The sequence below is a fragment of the Microtus pennsylvanicus genome, chromosome 10, assembly GCF_037038515.1.
Source record: "Microtus pennsylvanicus isolate mMicPen1 chromosome 10, mMicPen1.hap1, whole genome shotgun sequence".
In the NCBI taxonomy this organism is placed as follows: domain Eukaryota; kingdom Metazoa; phylum Chordata; class Mammalia; order Rodentia; family Cricetidae; genus Microtus; species Microtus pennsylvanicus.
Genome location: NC_134588.1, coordinates 14806532 through 14831841, shown reverse-complemented (window position 1 = coordinate 14831841; position 25310 = coordinate 14806532). Strand labels below are relative to the sequence as shown.

At 39.8% G+C, this 25310-nt stretch overlaps 1 protein-coding gene across 6 annotated transcripts in view; it reads left to right on the top strand.

Annotated features, from left to right (window-relative positions):
• Positions 1 to 25310, top strand: part of Ptpn4 (protein tyrosine phosphatase non-receptor type 4) — a 194103-nt gene that overhangs the window by 53595 nt on the left and 115198 nt on the right. For 4 of the 6 annotated variants that reach the window (XM_075987730.1, XM_075987726.1, XM_075987731.1 and 1 more), the window contains exon 3: positions 21577 to 21684. The exons of the other annotated variants lie outside the window; for them this stretch is intronic. In XM_075987730.1, coding sequence (XP_075843845.1) covers positions 21577 to 21684 — 108 coding nt within the window. The remainder of the gene's footprint in view (positions 1 to 21576; positions 21685 to 25310) is intronic. 6 annotated transcript variants of the gene reach the window in all.

Below are 25310 nucleotides of genomic sequence, written 5' to 3'. Positions count from 1 at the left end.
TGGTGACTTCATGGTCCAGCCAAATCTTTTCTATATTGTTGGCAATTAGATTATGCAGCAGATAAAGAGAAGTCCTCTGGGATGGTTGTGGGACATTCAAAGCTGTGGTAACAGATGTGAAGTCTCCTGGAGTTGTCATTGGGTATATCGATTACCAGGAGCTGTCAACAGCTTGGCCAAACCGTTTAAAGTAATGACAGCTCCTTTGATTTCTGTGGAAGCTGTAGACTGAAATTATAACAGCTTACTTTCATGAGATTTCAGAAGTTGTGGCAGTGACTGTCATAGCCCCGCTTGGGTGGAGCTCCTAGGAGATGTAAGGAGTGGCTATCAACTTACCCTATTTTTATACTACCTGCAGCAGTTGTATCCCAGGGTAGGATGTACTGGCTGTTTTTTTGTGTCAGCTTGACACAGAGAGGAGGGAGCCTCAGTTGAGGAAATGCCTTCATGACATCCAGCTGTAAGGCATTTTCTCAATTAGTGATGAGTGGGGAAGGGCCCAGCCCATTGTAAGTGTTGCTGTCCCTGGGCTGGTGGTTCTGGGTTTGTAAGAAAGCAGGCTGAGAAAGCCAGGGGAAGCAAGCCAGTAAGCAACTTCCTTCCATCAGCTCCTGACTCCGGGATCCTGCCTTGAGTTCCTGTCCTGATATCTTTCAGTGCTGAACAGCAGTGCAAACAAACAAACCCTTTCCTCTCCAACTTGCCTTTTGGTTATGGTGTTTTGTTGCAGCAATAGAAACCCTAACTAAGACAAGTTGGTACTTGCACAGAGGGGGTATTGCTGTGACAGACTTGACCAAGTTTTGGGGAGGTTTTTAGAAGGACTTTGGAAGTTTGGACTAGAAGAGCCATTGAGTGTTAAGAGCTCTGTGGCATGTTCTGTGGGAACTTGGAGGATAAGAATGTTGAGGGCAGTGTAGAGGATAGAGGCCTGGCTTGTGAAATTTCAGAGGGAAGTTTAAAGTTTAAAGACTATCAGGGCCATTTGCTATTTTGATTTAAGATCCTGTGGTTCTGGTTAGCTGGGGCTGAAGAATCAGCTGTGATTAACAAGATACCAGAACTACAGACGTGAAACCTCTGTATTATGGGACAATTGATGCTGGCTGGCTGGAGCTAAGAAATTAGCAGTGATTAAGAAGAAACTGACTTAACTGAGGTGAAATCTTCTGCCAAGTGTTTCCTGAGAGCACAGAGAAGCTATGTTCCACAGGTGACCAAAGTTGTAGTTCATGCTGGCAATGTTTAAGAGTTAACCAGGTGGTACTGGTTTTGAAGGTGTGAAGAGGTCATGGAGAGCAGATGAGATTTGGCTTTGTGAGAAAAATATCACAAAGGAGGGGCCATTAGTGAAGGCAGTTGAAGGCCCAGGACTGAAGGGGTCATGCAAAAAAGTTGAGGCCTAGCACCATGAAGAGAGCCTATGAAAGGTATTTGTTAAAGTGCAGCCCAGTTGCAGCAGAAGACCACAGAGTTTTGGAGTTGCCAGTACCATGGCATGACCACCAACCAACAGCAGCAGCAGTGGAGTGGAGCCAACCGGAGCTTAGAAGACAAACTGTGTGTGCAGAGGGCAGAACTGGAGAAGTGACCGAAGACCTTTGCAGGAGTTCAGAAGATTGTGAGTGAATCTCAGATTATTGGACATTGAGTTATTTATAATGTTGGCATTTGGTTTTGCTTGGTTCAGATTGTGACAGTGCCCTGGTTCTTCACTCTTGAAGAAAGTATGTAATTTAATATTGATTTTTAAAGGAACCCACATATGAAAGACTTGAACTTCTTTTAAAAGAGATTGCATATTTTAAAGACTGAAATTTTGGTGTGTTTGAATTTGTAAAGACTGTGGGACTTGGAAAAGTATGACTTCTTTAATTTTGAGATATTGGGGATGAACAAGAAAAGAAAGGCTGTGGCTTAGTAGTGATGTGTTTGTATGGGGGTAGCAGCCCAGTGGCCAAGTGTAAAGGAAGGACTCTATTCTTGTTAGCTGATGCCACTCTCCTCCCTCCTGCCAACCCCAATATAGCTTCAGCTTTTTAAATGAAGATAAGAACATTCTAAAAATAACAATGTAAAGAATTTACTTGAATGCAAAGAATTCTTTTGTATCATCCACAGAAAACAAAAACTGATTAGAGGACCAAGACTCAGTATTCTAAAGTTAGCTTTTCTTTCCAGTAAATGTAATTCGTCCAGCATATATTCTCTAGCTAATCCCCCTATAAATGAAAAGTGCCTTATTGGGGAAGATCAGCTGCTCTTGATATAGCTCACTTCCAAATCTTGAAACAATGCTGGAATTTGTTTTGTATATTTATATGCGTTGTATGTATATATATTACTTTAAAAATATTTGTTCTCTCACACACAAATACACACACACACAAACAAATATATCCATGCAGAGTTCTTACCTGGTAACTCTTTTTTCCTCCTCATTGGCAATTTGTTATAGTATTATACTTTCCTTTTAAATATTGTTCTTTGTACTATTTTCTTACTTTGTTTTTCATTATTCTTTTGAAGTCTACATATAATTCAAAATTTTATTTTATGTGAGTGTTTTTATCTGCATTTATATTTCTGTACCATATGCAAATCTGGTGCCTTTTGAGGCTAAAAGAGGGCATTGGATCCTCTAAGACCATATGGTTATGAGCTGCAGTGTGGGTACTGGGAACCAATGCAAGTCCTCTAGAAGAGCAGTCAGTGCTCTTAACTGTAGAGCTATCTTTCCTGTCCCCTAAATTTTAACATATTAATTTACTTAATTTTCATAAAAGAAGGCAACAGCTGCTATACATGAAGCGTTAGTAGTAGTATTATGACATTTTTTTCTCAGTGTGCAAGCATTTCCTTTTTATTTATGATAAACATCAGCTGATAACTTTTGACTGCTTCTTTTTGCAACTTAAAAAAATTCCCATATGTAAATAGAGATCTGGAAGTAGATAGACACTTTACATTGAATAACTTAATTTTAGAACCACATAAGCTTATATCTTAGATTCATTATGATTTTTCTTTTTATAGTACCAGGTATCAAACTGTTTCATTTATGCTAAGCAAGAATTATGTCACTAAGCCGTACCACCACCATACTATTATGTATTTTATGTGTCACCTAAAATTGTTTTTAGATTTTTAAATTTTATTTCATGTATATGAGTATTTTGTTATGTATGTATATTTTCCAAACTTATGTGTGTTGCCTGTGGAGTTCAGAAGTGTTCATTGAATGCCCTGTAAGTAGAGTTAGGGACGGTTGTTAGTCACCATGTGAATGCTAGGAACTGAGCCCAGATCCTCTGTAAGAGTAACAACTGTTCTTAATCACTAAGCTACTTTCTAGTTCCAATGTCACTTATTTTTATTATTGTATAATTCTTTTGTTTATTTCATTTTCTTTTGAGACAGGGTCTTAGAGTATAGCCTTGACTCTCATGGAACTCACTTTATACCAGACTGGCATTGAATTTGTGGTGATCTGTGATGGTTACTTTTAACTTTGAACTTAATACAATCTAGGTTCATCTGAAGATGGTTTTGAGATTGTCTAGATTAGGTTGATTTGTAGTTATGTTTGTGATGGGCTTTCTTAATTGAGTTAATTGAAGTGGGAAAACTTGTCTAGATGTGAGTGACACTGTTTCAGGACCTAGGCCCTGGACTGAACAAGAAGGGGGGTGGGGAGAGAGAGAGAGAGACTGACTGACTCTTGATTGTGGGTATAATATGACTAGATGCTTCAAGTTCTTGCTGTCTTGCCTTCCCCACAAGGATGGACTATAACCAGGAATTGTAAGCTAAAATAAGCCCTTTCTCCCTTAAGCTGCTTTGGTCAGGGTGTTTTATTGTGGCCAAAAGAAAGACAACTAGGATACAGTCTTGCCTCTGGCTTTTGAGTGATAGGAGTACTGGCATCACCACCATGCCTAGATTATAATATTACTTGTAGTAATTGTGAGACAACTTAGGTTTTTCTTAATCAGTTATACTTTGTATGAAAAGTCTACTTAGTTGCATAAAAATTCTAGGATACTTACTTAGATCTGGTCTTGTGTTATTTGATATCTAGATATCAGACAATAGTTAAACATATACTGATGTCAAAATTTAAAGTTTTAGGTATTCTGAACAGTTGCTACAATAAGCAGTGTAGAGAGACAACATAGTGTGATAAAAATTTGGGGCTAAGAACATAGTCAGTAGAACATAGTGATAGAGTCAGTGCTTGAGGTTGTAGTTTTGTTCCCCAGCACTGGAAAAACATTCCTTTTTTAAATTTTATTTTATTTTATTTTATTGTCTGCTGTGTTGGTATATACTCATTGTAATCCAGCACATAGAGGCTAAAGAAGGGTTTTCAGTTCAAGCACTGCAAGGACTGTACAGAATTCCTGTATAGCCTTGACTACTGTCTTAGTTAGGGTTTCTATTGCTGTAAAAGACACCATTGTAGCTGAGTGTTGTTTTAACTCTTTACTTTCTGGGGGCTCTCTACCCAGCTCCCAAATAAATTAAGTGGAGACTTATTCTTGCTTATGAATGCCCATCCTTAATTTGCTTGTTTCTAGCCAGCTTTTCTTAAATTATTCCACCTACCTTTTATCTCTGGGCATATCTTTCTCTATTCTGTATACCTTTTTTTACTTCTTACTCCTTAGCTAGCTGGGTGGCTGACCCCAGGCCTCCACCTCTCTTCCTCCTTTTGTTGCTCCACCCTATTCTCTCTTCTATTTATTCTCTCTACCTGGAGCCCTGCCTATCTCTCTCTTCTGCCTTCCTATTGGCTGTCCATCTCTTTATTAGACCAATCAAAAGTTTTAGGCAGGCACAGTAACACAGCTTTACAGAGTTAAATTAAATAAATGCAACATAAAAGAATTCAACACATTTTTGCATCATAAAAAATATTCCACAGCATAAATGAATGTAATACATCTTAAATTAATATTCCAACCACACACCATGACCACAGCAAATGTTTTCCAATGTAGGTAAACATTTAATTGGGTAACTTACAGTTTAGAGAATCAGTTCATTATCATCATGGTGGAACATGGTGGGACATGGTGGCATGCAGGCAGGCATGCTGGAAAGGTAGATGAAAGTTCTACATCTTGTTCAAGCAACAGGGAATGAACTGTGGCACTGATTGTGGCATGAGCATATAAGAGTCTTCAGAGCCTACCTCCTCAGTGACATACTTCTTCCAACAAGGGCAGTTACATTCAAACTATACCAGCTACCCGAACAAACGAACCAGAACATAGGCTTTGCGATATGAAAGACTTGATTTATATCTTGATCTACTACAGCTTCATCTGTGTCATTGTTCTCAATACTTTTGGCCTTAATTTGCTTGCTGATGAAGTGGGAATAATATCATCTACTATGTTAGGGCTTTCAGAATTAAATGAATATATATTAAGTTTTTAATGAAGATTCTTGTATGTGTTCTAGATAGGGAACTTCTATTATTTTGTTCTTTTTTTTTTTTTAACCTCTTTCCTTTTTGATTACCAGTACATCGATTAGACAGAAATGACCACCCAACCACCCTCAACTTCTGACAGTTTCAGATTTAGGAGTTTCCTAAATTCACACTGAATTTTGATTATTTCACAGACTTAGTGAATGCCATTTTACTCAGTTTTATTACAATGGAAAGATACAGGGAAGAGTTGATTCCAGATTATAGGATAATAATTCTTCCCTATTTTGAGTCACTAGTTTAAAAGATGAGGCTACATATTTTTTCTTTCTAGTTTAAAAGACATTTATTTATTTATTTATTGATTGATTGTGTGTGTGTGTGTGTGTGTGTAGATAGGTAGCTGTGGGAGGTGAAAATATGAGCACCCTCATGTAACGCGTAAATACAGAAAACAGAGGACAAGCTTCAGGAACTGCTTCTTTGTCTCCAGAAAGTGTGTTCCAAAGATTGGACTAAGGTTGTGAGACTTCCTGACAAGTGCCTTTACCCTCTGAGCCACCTTGCTAGCTTCCTTTCCATTTTTTTTAAAGATTCATTTTATTATTTATTATTATATGTGTATGGGTGTTTTACATTAGTGTTTGCCTGGGCACCACATGCATGGAGTCACAACTGAGGCCAAAAGAGGGCCTCTGATCTCCTGGAACTAGAGTCATAGATGGCTGTGAGCTGCTATGTGGGTGCTGGGAATCAAGCCTGGGTCCTTCACAAGAACAGTCAGCTCTCTTAGCCATTGAGCCCTCTTTCCAGTCCCCTTTTCAGTTTTGCTTTTGTTTTTCAAGACAGGTTTTCTCTGTGTATCTTAGGCTGTCCTGGAACTCTGTAGACCAGGCTGGCCTCGAGTTCGCAGAGATCTACATGCCTTTGGCTCCTGAGTGCTGGGAGCCCTCTCAGGTTTTACGTTGACCATGTTGAAGGCGGCAAGTGTTGGGGGGGGGGGGCTTTATTTGTCCCAGCCACCCAGCTAGTTTACACCCTAAATAACCACACAGAAACTGTATTCATTAAAACACCACTTGACCTATTAGCTCTAGTTTCTTATTGGCTAATTTTTTTTATTTTAATTTAATTTTTTTTTATTGAGAAAAGGAAGAAAAATAAACAAGTTTCCACCTCCTCCCAGCCTCCCATTTCCCTCCCCCTCCTCCCACCCTTCTCCCCCTCCTCCCACTCCTCTCCCCCTCCCTCTCCAGTCCAAAGAGCAGTCAGGGTTCCCTGCCCTGTGGTAAGTCCTAGGTCCTCCCCACTCTGTCCATATCTAGGAAGGTGAACATCCAAACAGCCTAGGCTCCCACAAAGCCAGCACATTGCGTAGGATCAAAACCCGTGCCATTGTCCTTGGCTTCTCATCAGCCCTCACTGTTCGCCATGTTCAGAGAGTCCAGTTTTGACCCGTGCTTTTTCAGTCACAGTCCAGCTGGTCTTGGTGAGCTCCCAGTAGATCAGCTCCACTGTCTCAGTGGGTGGGTGCACCCCTCGTGGTCCCGACTTCTTTGCTCATGTTCTCCCTTCTACTGCTCCTCATTGGGACCTTGGGAGCTCAGTCCAGTGCTCCAGTGTGGGTCTCTCTGTCTCTATCTCCATCCATCACCAGATGAAGGTTCTATGATGATATGCAAGATATTCGTCAGTATTGCTATAGGCTAGGGTCATTTCAGGTTCCCTATCCTCAGCTGCCCAAGGAACTAACTGGGGACCTCGGCTTGGGCTCCTGGAAGCCACTGTAGGTTCAAGTCTCTTGCCAACCCTTAACTAAGAATTGTGGTTCCGTGCTCCCCTATCCAACCTTCCTTTATCCCAATCCTCCTTTTTCCCAAGTTCCCCCCATCCTCCCCTTCTCCCTTTTCTCTCCCCATCTCCCCTTAGCCCCATCCCACCCCACCCCCAAGATCCCAATTTTCTACCCGGCAATTTTGTCTACTTCCCACAGCCAAGAGGTTAACTATATGTTTTTCCTTTGGTTCACCTTCTTACTTAGCTTCTTTAGGATCACCAATTGTAGACTCCGTGACCCCTATTTATGGCTAGAAACCAATTATGAGTGAGTACATCCATATTCATCTTTTTGGGTCTGGGTTACCTCACTCAGAATAGTGTTCTCTATTTCCATCCATTTGCATGCAAAATTCGAGAAGTCATTGTTTTTTACTGCAGCGTAGTACTCTAATGTGTAGATATTCCACACTTTCTTCATCCATTCTTCCATTGACGGTGATCTAGGTTGTTTCCAGGTTCTGGCTATTACAAATAATACTGCTATGAACATGGTTGAACAAATGCTTTTGTCATATGATAGGGCATCTCTTGGGTATATTCCCAAGAGTGGTATTGCTGGGTCCAGGGGTAGGTTGGTCCTGAATTTCCTGAGAAACTGAAACACTGATTTCCACAGTGGTTGCACAAGATTGCATTCCCACCAGCAATGGATGAGGGTACCCCTTCCTCCACAGCCTCTCCAGCAAAGGCTATCATTGGAGTTTTTGATTTTAGCCATTCTGACAGGTGTAAGATGATATCTCAAAGTTGTTTTGATTTGCATTTCCCTGATTGCTAAGGAAGTTGAGCATGACCTTAAGTGTCTTTTGGCCATTTGAACTTCCTCTGCTGAGAATTCTCTGTTCAGTTCAGTGCCCCATTTTTTAATTGGGTTAATTAGCGTTTTAAAGTCTAGCTTCCTGAGTTCTCTATATATTTTGGAGATCAGACCTTTGTCTGTTTCGGGGTTGGTGAAGATCTTCTCCCAGTCAGTAGGTTGCCTTTTTGTCTTGGTGACAGTGTCCTTTGCTTTACAGAAGCTTCTCAGTTTTAGTAGGTCCCATTTATTCAATGTTGCCCTTAATGTCTGTGCTGTTGGAGTTACACATAGGAAGCGATCTCCTGTGCCTATCTGTTGTAGGGTACTTCCCACTTTCTCTTTTATTAGGTTCAATGTGTTCTGACTGATAGTGAGGTCTTTAATCCATTTGGACTTGAGTTTTGTGCATGGTGATAGATATGTGTCTATTTTCATTCTTCTACAGGTTGACATCCAGTTATGCCAGCACCATTTGTTGAAGATGCTTTCTTTCTTCCATTGTATACTTTTGGCTCCTTTATCAAAAATGAGGTATTCATAGGTTTGTGGGTTAAAATTCGGGTCTTCTATACGATTCCATTGGTCGACTTCTCTGTTTTTATGCCAGTACCACACTGTTTTCATCACTGTAGCTCTGTAATAGAGTTTGAAGTCAGGGATGGTAATGCCTCCAGACAATCCTTTATTACATAGGTTTGTTTTGGCTATCCTGGGTTTTTTGTTTTTCCATATAAAGTTGATTATTGTCCTCTCCAGATCTGTAAAGCATTTTGATGGGACCTTGATGGGGATTGCATTGAATCTATAAATTGCCTTTGGTTGAATTGCCATTTTTACTATGTTTATCCTCCCAATCCAAGAGCAAGGGAAGTCCTTCCATTTTCTGGTATACTCCTCAATTTCTTTCTTCAATGTCTTAAAGTTCTTGTCAAATAAATCTTTCACTTCCTTTTTTAGAGTTACCCCAAGATATTTTATGCTGTTTGTGGCTATCGTGAAGCTTCTCTGATTTCCCTCTCTGCTTCCATATCCTTTGTGTTTAAGAGGGCGACTGATTTTTTGGAGTTGATCTTGTATCCTGCCACATTACTAATGGTGTTTATCAGCTGTAAAAGTTCTTTGGTGGAGTTTTGTGGGTCACTTATGTACACTATCATATCATTTGCAAATAACGAAAGTTTCACTTCTTCCTTTCCAATTCGATCCCCTTATGTTGTCTTATTGCTATTGCTAGAACTTCAAGCACTATATTGAAGAGGTATGGCGAGAGTGGACAGCCTTGTCATGTTCCTGATTTTAGTGGGATGGCTTTGAGTTTCTCTCCGTTTAATTTGATGTTAGCTGTCGGCTTGCTGTATATAGCTTTTATTATATTTAGATATGACCGTTGTATCCCTAATCTCTCCAATACTTTTATCATAAAGGGATGTTGAATTTTGTCAAATGCTTTTTCAGCATCTAATGAAATGATCATATGGTTTTTTTCTTTCAGTTTATTTATATGATGGATTACATTGATTTTCGTATGTTGAACCAGCCCTGCATCCCTGGGATGAAGCCTACTTGATCATAATGGATAATTTTTCTGATGTGTTCTTGGATTCGGTTTGCCAGTATTTTGTTGAGGATTTTTCCATCTATGTTCATGAGTGAGATTGGTCTATAATTCTCTTTCTTGGTTGAGTCTTTGTGCGGTTTTGGTATCAGAGTAACTGTAGCTTCATAAAAGAAATTTGGCAATGTCTCTTCTGTTTCTATATTGTGAAATACATTAAGGAGTATAGGTATTAGCTCTTCTCGGAAGTTCTGGTATAATTCCGCATTGAAACCATCTGGTACTGGGCTTATTTTGGTAGCGAGGTTTTTGATAACCTCTTCTAATTCTTCGCGACTAACAGGTCTATTTAGATTGTTCACCTGGTCCTGATTTAACTTTGGTATATGGTATTTATCTAAAAAAGTGTCCATTTCCTTTACATTTTCCAGTTTTGTGGCATACAGGCTTTTGTAGTAAGATCTAATGATTCTCTGAATTTCCTCTGTGTCTGTGGTTATGTCCCCCTTTTCATCTCTGATCTTATTAATTTGCAAATTCGCTCTCTGCCGTTTGATTAGTTTGGATAGGGGTTTGTCAATCTTGTTGATTTTCTCTAGGAACCAGCTTTTTGTTTCATTGATCCTTTGTATTGTTTTCTGTGTTTCTATTTTGTTGATTTCAGCCCTCAGTTTCATTATTTCCAGTCTTCTACTCCTCCTAGGTGAGTTTGCTTCTTTTTTTTCTAGAGCTTTCAGGTGGGCTGTGAAGTCTCCAATGTGAGCTTTCTCTGTTTTCTTTAAGTGGGCACTTAGTGCTATGAACTTTCCTCTTAGGACTGCTTTCATAGTGTCCCATAAGTTTGAGTATGTTGTTTCTTTATTTTCATTGAATTCCAGGAAGACTTTAATTTCTTTCTTTATTTCTTCCTTAATCCAGGTATGGTTCATTAGTTGACTATTCAGTTTCCATGAAGTTGTAGGCTTTCTGTGGGTAGCATTGTTGTTGAATTCTAACTTTAATCCATGGTAATCTGATAAGACACAGGTGGTTACTAATATTCTTTGTAACTGTGGATGTTTGCTTTGTTACCGACTATGTGGTCGATTTTTGAGAAAGTTCCATGAGCTGCAGAGAAGAAGGTATATTCTTTCCTATTTGGGTGGAATGTTCTATAGATGTCTGTTAAGTCCATTTGATTCATTACCTCCATTAATTCTCTTATTTCTCTGTTAGGTTTTTGTCTGATTGACCTGTCCATTGGTGAGAGAGGAGTGTTGAAGTCTCCTACTATTAGTGTGTAGTTTGATGGCTGCCTTGAGTTTTAGCAATGTTTCTTTTATGTACGTGGGTGCTTTTATATTAGGGGCATAGATGTTCAGGATTGAGACTTCATCCTGATGAACTGTTCCTGTTATGAGTATAAAATGCCCCTCTCCATCTCTTCTGATTGATTCAAGTTTGAAGTCAACTTTGTTAGAGATTAGTATGGCCACACCTGCTTGTTTCTTAGGTCCATTTGCTTGATAAGCCTTTTCCCAGCCCTTTACTCTGAGTAGGTGCCTGTCTTTGTGGTTGAGGTGTGTTTCTTGTAAACAGCAGAATGTTGGATCCTGTTTTTTTATCCAATCTCTTAGCCTGTGCCTTTTTATAGGTGAGTTGAGTCCATTGACATTAAGTGATATTAATGACCAGTGGTTGTTAACTACTGCTGAAAAACAGCTTTAGTAATGTGGCAGGATACAAGATCAACTCCAAAAAATCAGTCGCCCTCTTATATGCAAAGGATATGGAAGCAGAGAGGGAAATCAGAGAAGCTTCACCTTTCACGATAGCCACAAACAGCATAAAATATCTTGGGGTAACTCTAACCAAGGAAGTGAAAGATCTATTTGACAAGAACTTTAAGGCATTGAAGAAAGAAATTGAAGAGGATACCAGAAAAATGGAAAGACCTCCCTTGTTCTTGGATTGGGAGGATAAACATAGTAAAAATGGCAATTCTACCAAAAGCAATTTATAGATTCAATGCAATCCCCATCAAGGTCCCATCAAAATTCTTCACAGATCTGGAGAGGATAATAATCAACTTTATATGGAATAACAAAAAACCCAGGATAGCCAAAACAATCCTATACAATAAAGAATCTTCTGGACGCATTAGCATGGAATATATACACATTAGAGTACTATGCTGCAGTAAAAAACAATGACTTCTCGAATTTTGCGTGCAAATGGATGGAAATAGAAAACACTATCCTGAGTGAGGTATCCCAGACCCAAAAAGATGAACATGGGATGTACTCACTCATAATTGGTTTCTAGCCATAAATAAGGGTCATGGAGACTACAATTGGTGAACCTAAAGAAGCTAAATAAGAAGGTGAACCCAAGGAAAAACATATAGTTATCCTTTTGGCTATGGGAAGTAGACAAAATTGCCGGGTAGAAAATTGGGATCTTGGGGGTGGAGTGGGATGGGGGTAAGGGGAGATGGGGAGAGAAAAGTGAGAAGGGAAGGGGGGGTGGAACTTGGGGAAACAGGAGGATTGGGAAAAAGGAAGGTTGGATAGGGGGGCACGGAAGCACAATTCTTAGTTAAGGGAGCCACCTTAGGGTTGGCAAGAGACTTTTATGGAGGAAGGTCATTGGCTAATAAAGGAACTGCCTTGGCCCATTTCATTGGTTAGAAGATAGGTGGGAGGAGTAAACAGAACAAAACGCTGAGAGGAAGAGGAAGTGAGCTCAGACTCGACAGCTCTCCTCTCCGGAGCAGACGCCTCAGAGAGACACCATGCTCCTCGCTCCAGGGAAGATGCAGGCTATGAAGTCCAACCCAGGATGGACTTAGGCTAGAATCTTCCCGGTAAGACCGGTGCTATACAGATGATAAGAAATGGGCTAGTCCAGGTGTGAGAGTTAGCCTAGAAGAGGCTAGGTAGAAATGAGCCAAGCAGTGTTTAAATGAATAGTTTGTGTGTTGTTATTTCGGGGCAAAAGCTTAGCCGAGCAGGCGGCTGGGGTGTTGCAGATGCAGCCCCGCTGCTGCTCCTTATTACTACAAGACTTGAACCTAGAGTGGATCCCAGGAGCCCATGGTGATGTCCCCAGTTAGTCCCTTGGGCAGCTGAGGATAGGCAACCTGAATTGACCCTATCCTATAGCAATACTGACGAATATCTTGCATACCACCATAGAACCTTCATCTGGTGATGGATGGAGATAGAGACAGAGAGACCCACACTGGAGCACTGGTCTGAGCTCCCAAGGTCCCAATGAGGAGCGGAAGGAGGGAGAAGATGAGCAAGGAAGTCAGGACCACGAGGGGCGCACCCACCCACTGAGACAATGGGGCTGATCTATTGGGAGCTCACCAAGGCCAGCTGGACTGTGACTGAAAAAGCATGGGATAAAACCGGACTCTCTGAACATGGCGAACAATGAGGGCTGATGAGAAGCCAAGGACAATGGCACGGGGTTTTGATTCTACTCAACGTTCTGGCTTTGTGGGAGCCTAGCCAGTTTGGTTGTTCACCTTCCTGGACATGGACGGAGGGGGGCGGATCTTGGACTTTCCACAGGGCAGGGAACCCTGACTGCTCTATGGACTGGAGAGGGAGGGGGGAGGAGTTTGGGGGAGAGGGAGAATGGTGGGAGGAGGGGGAGGGAAATGGGAGGCTGGGAGGAAGCGGATACTTTTTTTTTCCTTTTCTCAATTAAAAAAAAAAAGAAAAAAAAAGAAGTGGATCACTCTCACTGAGGCTACCTGTCTCTGTGGTCTTGACTAGTTTGTGAATTAAAATACTTCAGTTTTTGGTTCAAGGGACAAAGTTTTTGTAAAGTTGTATAAAGCTCCTTGAGCATCAAAACTGCAGGATGTCCCTTCTGAGGCTTTGTGAGGATAAGGTAGCTCAAATCCATAAGGTACATGAAAAACAGCTTGTTTTTTACTTCTATTAACTGTAGACTCTTCTCTGTTGAATATGTCCGCTGTAGTCATTTTGTCAGTGTTTGTACTTATTCAGTTACAGTGCTCCTGAACTTGTTTTGAGAAAATGTTTCTCTGTAGCTTTGGAGCCCTTGGAACTCGCTCTGTAGTCCAGGCTGACCTGGAACTCAGAGAGATCAGCCTGTCTCTGCTTTCCAAGTACTGTGATTAAAGGTGTGTGCCACCACTGCCCAGCTTCCTGGAGAGTTTTCAAAAGTGTTACTAAATTTGACACATTGGACTCCAGCAAAGCCCACCCCCCCTTTTCCTTTTTTTTTTTTTTTTAAATTACGTTTATTTAGTTGTTTTGTAGTGGGAACACACATATCTGGAGGTCAGAATATTAATGTCTACTTTAACCATGTGGGTCCTGGTGATTGAATTTAGACATCAGGCTTGATAGTAACTGCCTTTTTTTTGCTTATTCATTGAGCCAGCCCCAGTCTATTTCATTTCAAAATGTCCAGTAGCTTTCTTTTTTTTTTTGGTTTTTTTTTTTTTTTTTCGAGACAGGGTTTCTCTGTGGCTTTGGGGCCTGTCCTGGAACTAGCTCTGTAGACCAGGATGGTCTCGAACTCACAGAGATCCGCCTGCCTCTGCCTCCCGAGTGCTGGGATTAAAGGCGTGCGCCACCACCGCCCGGCCCAGTAGCTTTCTTTGATTGTTTCCTGTCCTTTAACTTTTAATTATTTAATGAGTCTATTGCTGCTCTGTGTATGACACTACTGGGTTCAGGGAAAATGCTTCTCTAGGTGGTCTTGTGCAATCAAGGTGTCAGGTAGCACTCTCGACTTAATAGGAAATCTTCTCCAATGAGTGTATACTTTTCTATTCTCTGCCTTGGTATGAGTGGTAGGTAATCTCACTGATATCTATAGGATCATCAAGGAATCTCTTATTTTCCTGGTACAAAACTTTGGTTTTCTTTAATGACTCCAGTGTTTTTTGTTTGTTTGTTTGTTTGTTTCCAACCACAGCCTTATTGTCAGAAAGTTTAAGTGCCATACCACATGATTTTCTGGCCAAACCACATATTTTTCTAATCTTACTATTTTGTTCCTTGCTGTAAACTACAACAGCCTGACAGTGGCTCATGCCTTTAATCCCAGCACTCGGGAGTTCATAGCCAGCCTGGTCTACAAGCTTTAGTTCCAGAACAGGCCCGAAACTACAGAGAAACTATGACTTGAAAAACCAAACTAAACAAAAAACAAATAACTAAACAGCTAGCAATGACTGTACCATAGCGTGAGTGCTGAATTTCCTACATCAGATTAATTAATGCATTGTCTTTAAATTCTAGTTTTCTGAAAATCTCAGTGCACAGACAAAATGCATGTTCTTTATCACCCTGTAACATGAATGGACATTAGTCCTTTTTCTTATAGAACTTTATTTTCACCTGAAACCTCATAAAGCTGATATTCTGTCTGTATTCCTGTTAGCCTTCTCACACCTTTAAGTACTCCTTGCTTTGACTTCTTCAGCTCTTATCACCAAATTTTCCCACATTTCTCCTTTAAATGAATCCCACTTGCTTTAGAACTCTATGGTTAGTAATTTCCACATCTACTGCACTTTTCTGCTTCCAATTTTCTGTGTTAGCTTTTCACAGCTATTAACCACCCCCCCCCCCCAAATAGAAAAAGGACTAATTTTGGTTCCATCATCTCTTGGCTGTTGTTAGGCAGAATATCATTATTGGATCTGTAATAGAACAAAGTTGTTTTCTTCATGGAAATCGCGAAGCAGAAAGTCAGGAAGGATTTAGGGCAAGATTCAGCTCCTAGTGACCTTATTTCTTTCACCTCCTAAAGTTTCCAGAACCTTCCCTGTAAGCGGAGACTGCTTGTTTGTTTTCTGGTCACCCAGATCTGAATAATCACAAAGAAACTATATTAATTACGACACTGTTTAGCCAGTAGTTTAGGTGTATTCCTTGATAGCTCTTACCTCTTAAATTAGTCAATTTCTATTAATCTATGTATCACCACAAGTCTGTGGCCTATTGGTAAGGTTCTGGCATCTTTCTCCTTTAGCAACTACATGGCATCTCCTGAATTCTGCTTTTATTCCCCCTGCGTTTAGTTTTCCCTCCTAGCTTTATTCTGCCCTGTCATAGGCCAAAGCTGCTTCTTTATTAACCAATGGTAATAAACATATTTACAGCTTACAGAAGGGAATCCCACATCACTCCCCAAATAGTACCCGCAGGTGAGGACCACCTCTTCAACATATGCGCCTCAGGATGGTGTTTCATATCTGAACCATAAAAATTACATATTTCCTGTCTCTTGTGATACCTACATGACCTCTACACACTACCTGCAAGAATGTTGTCATCATATGTGGTCCCTTTACTTAATACTTTCAGAACCATAAGTCAAAATAAAGGTCTTTTTGGTTAATCTTACCTGATCTGTTTTATTGTAGTGTTGACAACAGAAAGTTAATGAAACAAGGAATGAGCAGATTGTTTCTTTTTTTATTTGTTTTATTTATTTATTTATTAAAGATTTCTGTCTCCTCCCTGCCATCGCCTCCCATTTCTCGCCCCCTTCCCCAACCAACTCCCCCTCCTTCATCAGCCCCAAGAGCAGTCAGGGTTCCCTGCCCTGTGGGGAGTCCAAGGACCTTCCAGGTCTAGTAAGGTGAACATCCAAACAGCCTAGGCTCCCACAAAGCCAGTACGTGCAGTAGGATCAAAACCCAGTGCCATTGTTCTTGACTTCTCAGCAGTCCTCATTGTCCGCTATGTTCAGCGAGTCTGGTTTTATCCCAGGCTTTTTCAGACCCAGTGAGCTGGCCTTGAAATAAAGAACCCTCTTGTTTTTTTCAATATGGCCACATTACTAAGAGGGACAAAGAGATCCAGTGGAAACCGTGCCCCAGTCCAGGGTTCTCTTTCAAAGATTATTTTTATTTAATGTGTTTGAGTGTTTGGTCTATATGTATTTATGTGCAACATTTACATTAGTGTCCATGAAGGCCAGAATAGAGCATCAGATCCCCTAGAATGGGAGTTAGGAGGTGATTGTTAACCATCATGTGGGTGTGGGGGACCGAGTATAGGTCCTTTGCAAGAGCAGCCTGTGAGTGTTCTTAACTGCCGACTCCTCTTACTAGCCTCTAAGTTGTATTTGTTAGGTCTTCCTTGTATTCTTTCAAAGCTCATTGTTTTTGAAACTTACTTCTCTTATGGACCGCAGTGTTTATGTTGTTTCTTTTAAATCAGTAAATGGAAGTACCAGGAATCCGTTGGCTAACCAAGACACAAACACTATAATTTTTTCCTGAACTTCAGGTGAATTTTTAATTAAATCACAGTGCCATACATGTATACAGTTACTAAGGTTTTGGAAATTATTACAGTACATATATATATATATATATATATTTACACACACACACATATATATATACACACACATACATACATACATACACATCCACACAGATACATATAGAAACAACAGTCTTGGTGTGTCTTTTTTTTCTCATCCATAGTCAGTTATTGAAGGTGTAAGTCACAAACAATCCCACACCAGTTTGGAATTATGATTAATAGAATGGTTATTTATTTAAAGGGGAAAAACTTACAGATAACCATCCCAGACAACAGCCCTCTGCACAAATCAGGAAGGGAGCCTAGTCTCCGGAAGCCAGAGAACGAGCAGAGGGAAGTGGCCGCTTTTTTTTTTTATTAAAGATTTCTGCCTCCTCCCCTCCACGCCTCCCATATCCCTCCCCCTCCCTCATCAGCCCAAAGAGCAGTCCAGGTTCCCTGCCTTGTGGGAAGTCCAAGGACCTCCCACCTCATTCCAGGTCTAGTAAGGTGAGCATCCAAACTGCCTAGGCCCACAAAGCCAGTACGTGCAGTAGGATCAAAAACCCATTGCCATTGTTCTTGACTTCTCAGCAGTCCTCATTGTCCGCTATGTTCAGCGAGTCTGGTTTTATCCCAGGCTTTTTCAGACCCAGTCCAGCTGGCCTTGGTGAGTTCCCGATAGATCATCCCCAATGTCTCAGTATGTGGGCGCATCCCTCGCGGTCCTGCTCGTGCTCTCTCTCCTTCTGCTCCTGATTTGGACCTTGGGATTTCAGTCTGGTGTTTCAATGTGGGACTCTGTCTCTGTCTGCTTTCATCACCCGATGAAGGTTAATATCCAGGAGGATGACTATATGTCTTTCTTTGGGTTCACCATCTTATTTAGCTTCTCTGGGATCACGAATTATAGGCTCAATGTCCTTTATTTATGGCTAGAAACCAAATATGAGTGAGTACATCCCATGTTCCTCTTTTTGGGTCTGGCTTACCTCACTCAGGATAGTGATTTCTATTTCCGTCCATTTGCATGCAAAATTCAAGAAGTCATTGTCTTTTACTGCTGAATAGTACTCTAATATGTATATATTCCATACTTTCTTCATCCATTCTTCCACTGAAGGGCATCTAGGTTGTTTCCAGATTCTGGCTATTACAAACAATGCTGCTATGAACATAGTTGAGCATATACTTTTGTTGTATGATAGGGCATCTCTTGGGTATATGCCCAAGAGTGGTATTGCTGGGTCCAGGGGTAGGTTGATCCTGAATTTCCTGAGAAACAGCCACACTGCTTTCCAAAGTGGTTGCACCAGTTTGCATTCCTACCAGCAATGGATGAATGTACCCCTTTCTCCACAACCTCTCCAGCAAAGGCTATCATTGGTGTTTTAGACAGGTGTAAGATGGTATCTTAAAGTTGTCTTGATTTGCATTTCCCTGATCACTAAGGAAGTTGAGCATGACCTTAAGTGTCTTTTGGCCATTTGAACTTCTTCTGTTGGGAGTTCTCTGTTCAGTTCAGTGCCCCATTTTATAATTGGGTTGATTAGCCTTTTACTGTCTAGTTTCTTGAGTTCTTTATATATTTTCGAGATCAGACCTTTGTCAGTTTCCTCATTTCTCCCTCTATTTATATTCTCTTCCTCCCAGTCCTGCCTTTCCTTCTTTGTGCCTCGCTATTAGCCATTAAGCAATTAAACCATCAGGTGTTTTAGATGGTTTAAAGGCAAAGAATCACAGCTTCACAGAGTTAAATGCAGAATAAACAAAAGCAACACATTTTTACATCATTAAACATTTGTTCCATAGCATAAACAAAAGTAACACACCTTAAAATAATATTCCCGAACAACCTTTTTGCAAATGTGTTGTTTTAGAATAGGTCATTTCACTTTGTCATCTTACATGCTCTAGTTTAGGTCATGTATTACTATTAGTACAGTCATCTCCTAGTTGAACTTGTTGTCTTTATTCTTTATATTTTTAGATTTATTATTTACTTTTTGTTTTATATGTATTTGTTTTGCTGCATGTTCGTCTGTGTAGCATGTGTACACCTGGTGCCCATAGAGAGCAGAAGAGGGTTTCTGATTCCCTGGAACTAGATTTATGGATGGGTATGAGCTACCTACCATGTGAGTGTTAGAAACTGAACTCAGGTCCCCTGTAAAAGCAACAAGTGCACTAAGCCATCTTTCCAGTCCCTTTTTGTTTTTATTCTTAGCATCTCCATTTCATTGCACAAAGCCTTATGGTAGCTTTTGTTTCAAAATTTAAAAATTTTATGTTTTAATTAGTTCATTATTTACATTTCAGCTGGAGGTATAGCAAAGAAATGAGACTACTTCATCTTATTCAGAAGAGAAGAGTGTGTTAGATTCTCCGTAGTAGCTTTAAAAAGTAATGCTTCGTCTTTCCCCTAGACCAGCTGATCAGAATGGGAAGAGGGGAGTGGAGATTGCAGCAGTATTTTGTTGAAGGAGCTGCGGGGCTGCGGTCTGCCGCCCAGCTCCCGCACAGCTAGCTTATGCCCCTAATAATTACATGGAAACTGTATTCTTTTAAACACTGCCTGGCCCATTAGTTCCAGCCTCTTACTGGCTAGCTCTTATATTGATCTAACCCATTTCTAATAATCTGTGTAGCCCACGAGGTGTGGCTTACCAGGGAAGATCTTAACCTGTGTCTGTGTTGGGTGGGAGAATCATGGCGACTCCCTGACTAGGCTTCTTTCTCCCAGCATTCTGTTCTGTTTACACCGCCTATCTAAATTCTACCCTATCAGAGGGCTACACAGTTTCTTTATTAATTAACCAATGAAAGCAACAGATAAGATACAAGACCCACGTCCATCACTATTTAATTTTGTTTTAATACAAGTAACTAAATGGGCACCAATATTGAGTAGTGCCATTTGAAACACATACTTTCTTCCATTGGTTGTCAATATTGATGCAGTTTTGACCAGTAAAACATGATGTATAGTCTTTTTGTGCAGTAACTTTAGAAATACGTTTGTTATCTTGAATGCTGTCATGTATGGGTATGGATCTTGGAGTTGCTGATGAAGTTGTTAAAAGCCCACAAATATAGCCAGCCCTGGAATGCAGGTGAGGCAAAAGGGAGGGAACTCAGTTCTTGATTGCCTCTCATTGGCTGATTTATTTAGCTCTGGAATCTGTTCTACCTTTATTCTTTATGTTATGAAAAAAAAAGTCCTTTCTGCTCTGTGATTGCTTCTAACTTTATTTAGAATCTTTCTGACTACTATAGCCAATGAGAAGAAATAATAGTAAAATATAGCATGCTATGTTTTCTAGTGAACACACTGATGTGTTTAAGCTATTTCTTTCAATATTAGATTTTGTTTAGCTGTTCCGGTATACCTGAAATAGTTGATACAGTTACTGTTTTTACTTAATACTTAGAAATTTATTCTGGGGAGATGGCTCTTGGAAGTAAAGTGTGCATGTATGGAAAGTATGCAAGAGCTTGAAATTAGATCCTCGGTACTCATATTAAAAGCTAGCATAACCTCACCTGTCTGTAACTCCATGTTGGGGTATGGAGACAGGAGGATCCTAGGGATCTAGGATTCTGGCCATCCAGGGCTATCCTAAATAATGAACTCTGGGTTCTGTGATGGATTCTGACTCAAAAATTAGAGAGGGGCAAGCGAGATGGCTCAGCAGGTACAGGTTGACAGTTTTGACCACCTGAGTTTAGTCACTGCAACTCACATGGTGAAAGGAGAGAACTAACTCCTGAAATTTCAATTCTTACCCCCACATGTGTGCTTCTGCATGTACATGTGCACTTGTGTAGACACATATAGATAAGTGTAAAAATAATGTAAAATTATTAAAAAGATATTGAGCACAACAGAGGAGATAGCTGACATCAACCTCTGATTTTCCATATGCACACACCCAGATGTATGATTCCATACACACACACCCAGATGGTTACTTCTGTATGCTCTCACACAAAAGGATGCTCCCACATGCGCGTGCACACACATACATATGGGTGATTCCGCATGCATACAAACAAATGGGTCCATCCGCATGCACACACACATATGGGTGCTTACACACAAACACACACACTGATGGGCACTTCCGTACACACACACACACACACACATACACACACACAGATTGTTATTTCTGTATGCATAGAGAGATAGCATAGACTTGTATGCATGTACACACACACACACATATATATATATATACACACACACACACACACACATACATAAGTTATTGTTGTAGCTATATAATAACAAAAATACCATGATAATAGCCTACAGGAGACATTTTCAATCAAAAGTTTCTTGTCTTCATATTTATTATTTTCCTCTATAACCGGTTTTCCTTAAAAACTATTTACATGTCAAACTTTATTCTCCACGAAGTCATTAGTGAAAAAAATGGCCATTGTAGTAAAAAAGGACAAAAAGTTATGCAAGGTTAAAAACATACAGTGCATACCTTTAATCCTAGTTCTTGGGAGGCAGAGGCAGGTGAATCTTTGTGAATTCAAGGCCAGCTAGGGCTACTTAGTGAGACTTGTCTCGAAAAGGGAGAAAAAAAAAGCATAAACACACTATAAAGATGGTTTTGTATTATTTTTCTTCCAGAAACATGATCAGGGGCAAGTTCTGTTGGATATAGTCTTCAAGCATCTTGATTTGACTGAGCGAGACTATTTTGGTTTACAGTTGGCTGATGATTCCACAGATAACCCAGTAAGTCAAGCAGTTGCCTTTTATTTCCTTGTAGTTTTTCTCTGTGTTCCTTATATAAAGCCCTTTCTGATTTTAATTGAAAAATTAGACTTAATTCCTTTTCCTATTTTGCTTTTCTTGTTGTTTAAAGGTATCTGAGTCTATTCCTTTTAGATATTTATAGTTATAAGTCAACGTGTAAAGTGTAGTACTAGTTTTATTGTGTCTCAGGCCTCTTGATCTAAAGCGAAAAACCTGTGAGATCAGCAGTTGTCAACCTGTGGGTCACAGCTCCTTTAACAAACCTCCAAAAGTATTTACATTAAGATTCATAACAATGGCAAAGTTACCGTTATGTAGTAGCAATGAAAATATTATAGTTGAGTTTCACTACAGCATGTGGAACTGTATTAAAGGTTGCAACATTGGAAAGGTTGAGAATTACTGCTTTAGGTGTATGTAAGTTTACTAAGATGTAATTGGGGTTGTTTTGTGATATTCATGGATATTCTAACAAAAGTCTTAGTTTGTTAGTGGAAAATTTTCAAAGTAAGAATATTTTATGAAGACCCTTCTTACATGAGATATTCCATTTCAGAACTGTGTAAATCCTCAGTCTTAAGCTCCTTAGGTTCTTACCTACTTTTTATTTCTCCCAGTCCTGGTTCTTCTAGTTAGAAACATCAGGTCAGAGAAATACAGGATAAGATCTGGTGACTCATAGAGATGCTTACTTTGACAATTAAGTATTATAAACTGCACTAAAGAAATAAACGTATTATGGGCCTAGCTGCATTCTTTGTAATTTTATGTGACTAGACTATGAAAGACTTAACAAAAATATGCTGTTTTTTTTTTATTAATGTAATGGAGTTCTGGGTCTTTGTTTTGTTTTGTTTTTTTGTTTGTTTGTTGTTTTTTCTTTCTCTGTTCAACGTGAAGCGTTGGTTATGTAGCCCATGCTGGGCTTATACTCAAGTCCTCATTCTCCCAGTATTGAGATACAGGTGTATGCTATCATTTCTGGTCAAGAGAAATGTATTTTGAAAGAAATACTTTTACTATTTAAAAAATCTGTAGTTTGAAGACAGAGTTTTCTGAATCAGTGTTTTACTATTTTATTTATGGTTTCTGGAGAGATGGCTCTGATAGCTTATGTCTCTTGTAGAGTGACGTGCGATTCCCCTCTGTATGCTATGAATACCATTGGTTAATAAAGAAACTGCTTTGAGCATATAGCAGATCAGGGCAGAAGAGAGCTAGGTGGGGAAAAGTAAACTGAATGTTGGCAGAAAGAAGGTGGAGTCAGTGAGAAGACATGTAGCCCCCCCAGAGACAGACGCTGGAATTTTACCCTGTAAGCCACAGCCTTGGGGCGATACACGGATTAATGGAGATGGGTTAAATTAAGATATGAGTTAGCCAGGAATATGCTTAAGCTATTGGCCCAACAGTATTGCAAATGATATGGTTTCTGTATGATTATTTTGTGGCTGAGCAGCTGGGAACAAACTAGTGGCCTCCTACAACAAATTGGTGCACTAATGTGACCAACTAAAACCCACTTAAAATCTGAGAGAGTTTGGGAAGGAATTCTAGGTGCATGCACGCACATACACACACACATACATGCAGAGTTAAGCACGGCTTAACACCGTGGCTCCTTCCTACAGAAAGACAATTATCACATGTAGTCACTCATAGATAGTTTTTAAACATAAAGCAAAGAAAATCAGCCTACAAACCACAATCCCGGAGAACTTAGGTAACAATGAGGACACTAAGAGAGACTCACATAGATCTAATCTACATGAGAAATAGAAAGTAGAAAAAGACAGGATCTCCTGAGCAAATTGAAAAAAGGAGGGAAAAATAAAACATGTCAGTACTCAAAAAAAAAAAAAAGAGGTTTTCCTGATTCAGTGGTAGCAGAAAAAAAGCTTCATGGTTTTGAAACAGCGGCTTCCCTGCTGCTGTCAACATAAACTCTGGCTCTTTTGAGAGGTATGGCTATGGAGCATTTAAATGGTGGGTGTGAGCAGACTGCTCCAACTTGCTTAATGGCAACATAGACCTGCTGTGAGCCTGAAAACTGGGGCTGTGAGCACTGCTCATGCTAAACAGACCTTGGCCCTGCCATATTGGACTGGGCAGCACCAAAAGGAAAAGCAGCCTTAGTCTTATTAAAGACACTTAGCATTTTAAGAAGCACTTCTAGTCAGAAAATAATTATAGATATGCAATAAAGACAAATCCAGATGGGAAATACTTCTAAAAGGGTCGCAATGTTGGATAAATGTATGTAGACTTGGGAGTGAGAAGTAAAAGAGTACAGAGAGTTATAAAAAGTTATAAAAAGAAATAAATGGTTTTTAAAAAATAATGTGTTTATATACAGAGTTAACTTGTAGAAGAAGTAATAGGAATAAAGAAAAATAAGCCATGTAAAGATAGAATATACACTGAGAATCTGGATTATGTATATTATTGTGTTTTCTTTGAATTTTTTGATTGTAAATGAGCTAAGTAGAGAGACATTTCATTAGCTTATGGGCTGCTAAGTTAAACCAACATATATGGTCTAAAGGTTCCTTGACTTCCAAATTCGCATCTAAGGATATGTTGCTTTGGAAAACAAGTTCTTTTATTTCCACAAAGGATGAGAACCTATGGAATCCTTCCAGACTAATGTGGTTTGATGGACCAAGACCCCTTGTAAGGTCACTGTAAACACCCCAAAAAATTACTTCGCCCAACAAAAAGGAGGAAGGAGTTTAGAGAGAACTATGCTTGTATTCCCATATATTGTTTATAAATGTTTGTTTACATTTAAAGGGGGATATTCTTTTTTTTTTTTGATTTTTGAGACAGAGTTTCTCCATAGCTTTTTGGTTCCTGTCCTGGAACTAGCTCTTGTAGACCAGGCTGGCCTCGAACTTGCAGAGATCCACCTGCCTCTGCCTCCCGAGTGCTGGGATTAAAGGCGTGTGCCACCACTGCCTGGCTAAAGGGGGATATTCTACAGAGATGAATAATATGCATTGATGTGGATCTTGGTTTATTGATAGAAATTTAAGGTCAGTTTTGTTATATATGTATTTCTGCTCTTGATTAAAGCATTGTGTTTCTGCAACTCATTTAAATATGTAATGTGTAATTAACAAATATAGGTTAATAGATAATCATCTATATTAGTCAATCATGTTAGTTAGGTTTTCTAGATATATAGAAATATATTTCAGTCAGATAGTCTTCAAACCTTTCAGAGACTTTCAGAATATGACATTTAAAATGTTTTAAGAACTTAGGACTTTTCATGACAGTGAGACACATCTGCTCCTGGCAGCACCAGTTATATCAAGAGGAAGATGGGCATTGGTTTACTAGCCATTTGGGCAAGAAACTGCTCTTGCCTGGGCTGCTTTATGTTCTGCTGTATAAACTGGACATTCAAGGCCCACAGAGAAATAATTGCTGAACTTGCTTAAAGGTGAGACATTACTTCAGGGTTCTTGCTTCCTGAAAAAGACTGCCAGACATTCTGCAAGACACAGAAGAAAGTGACTGACAATCTGCCAATATAGGTACAACTGTCTTTGAAATGTCCTGCTTCATGGGAAAGTCTGTTGGATAATGTGGCCCTGTTG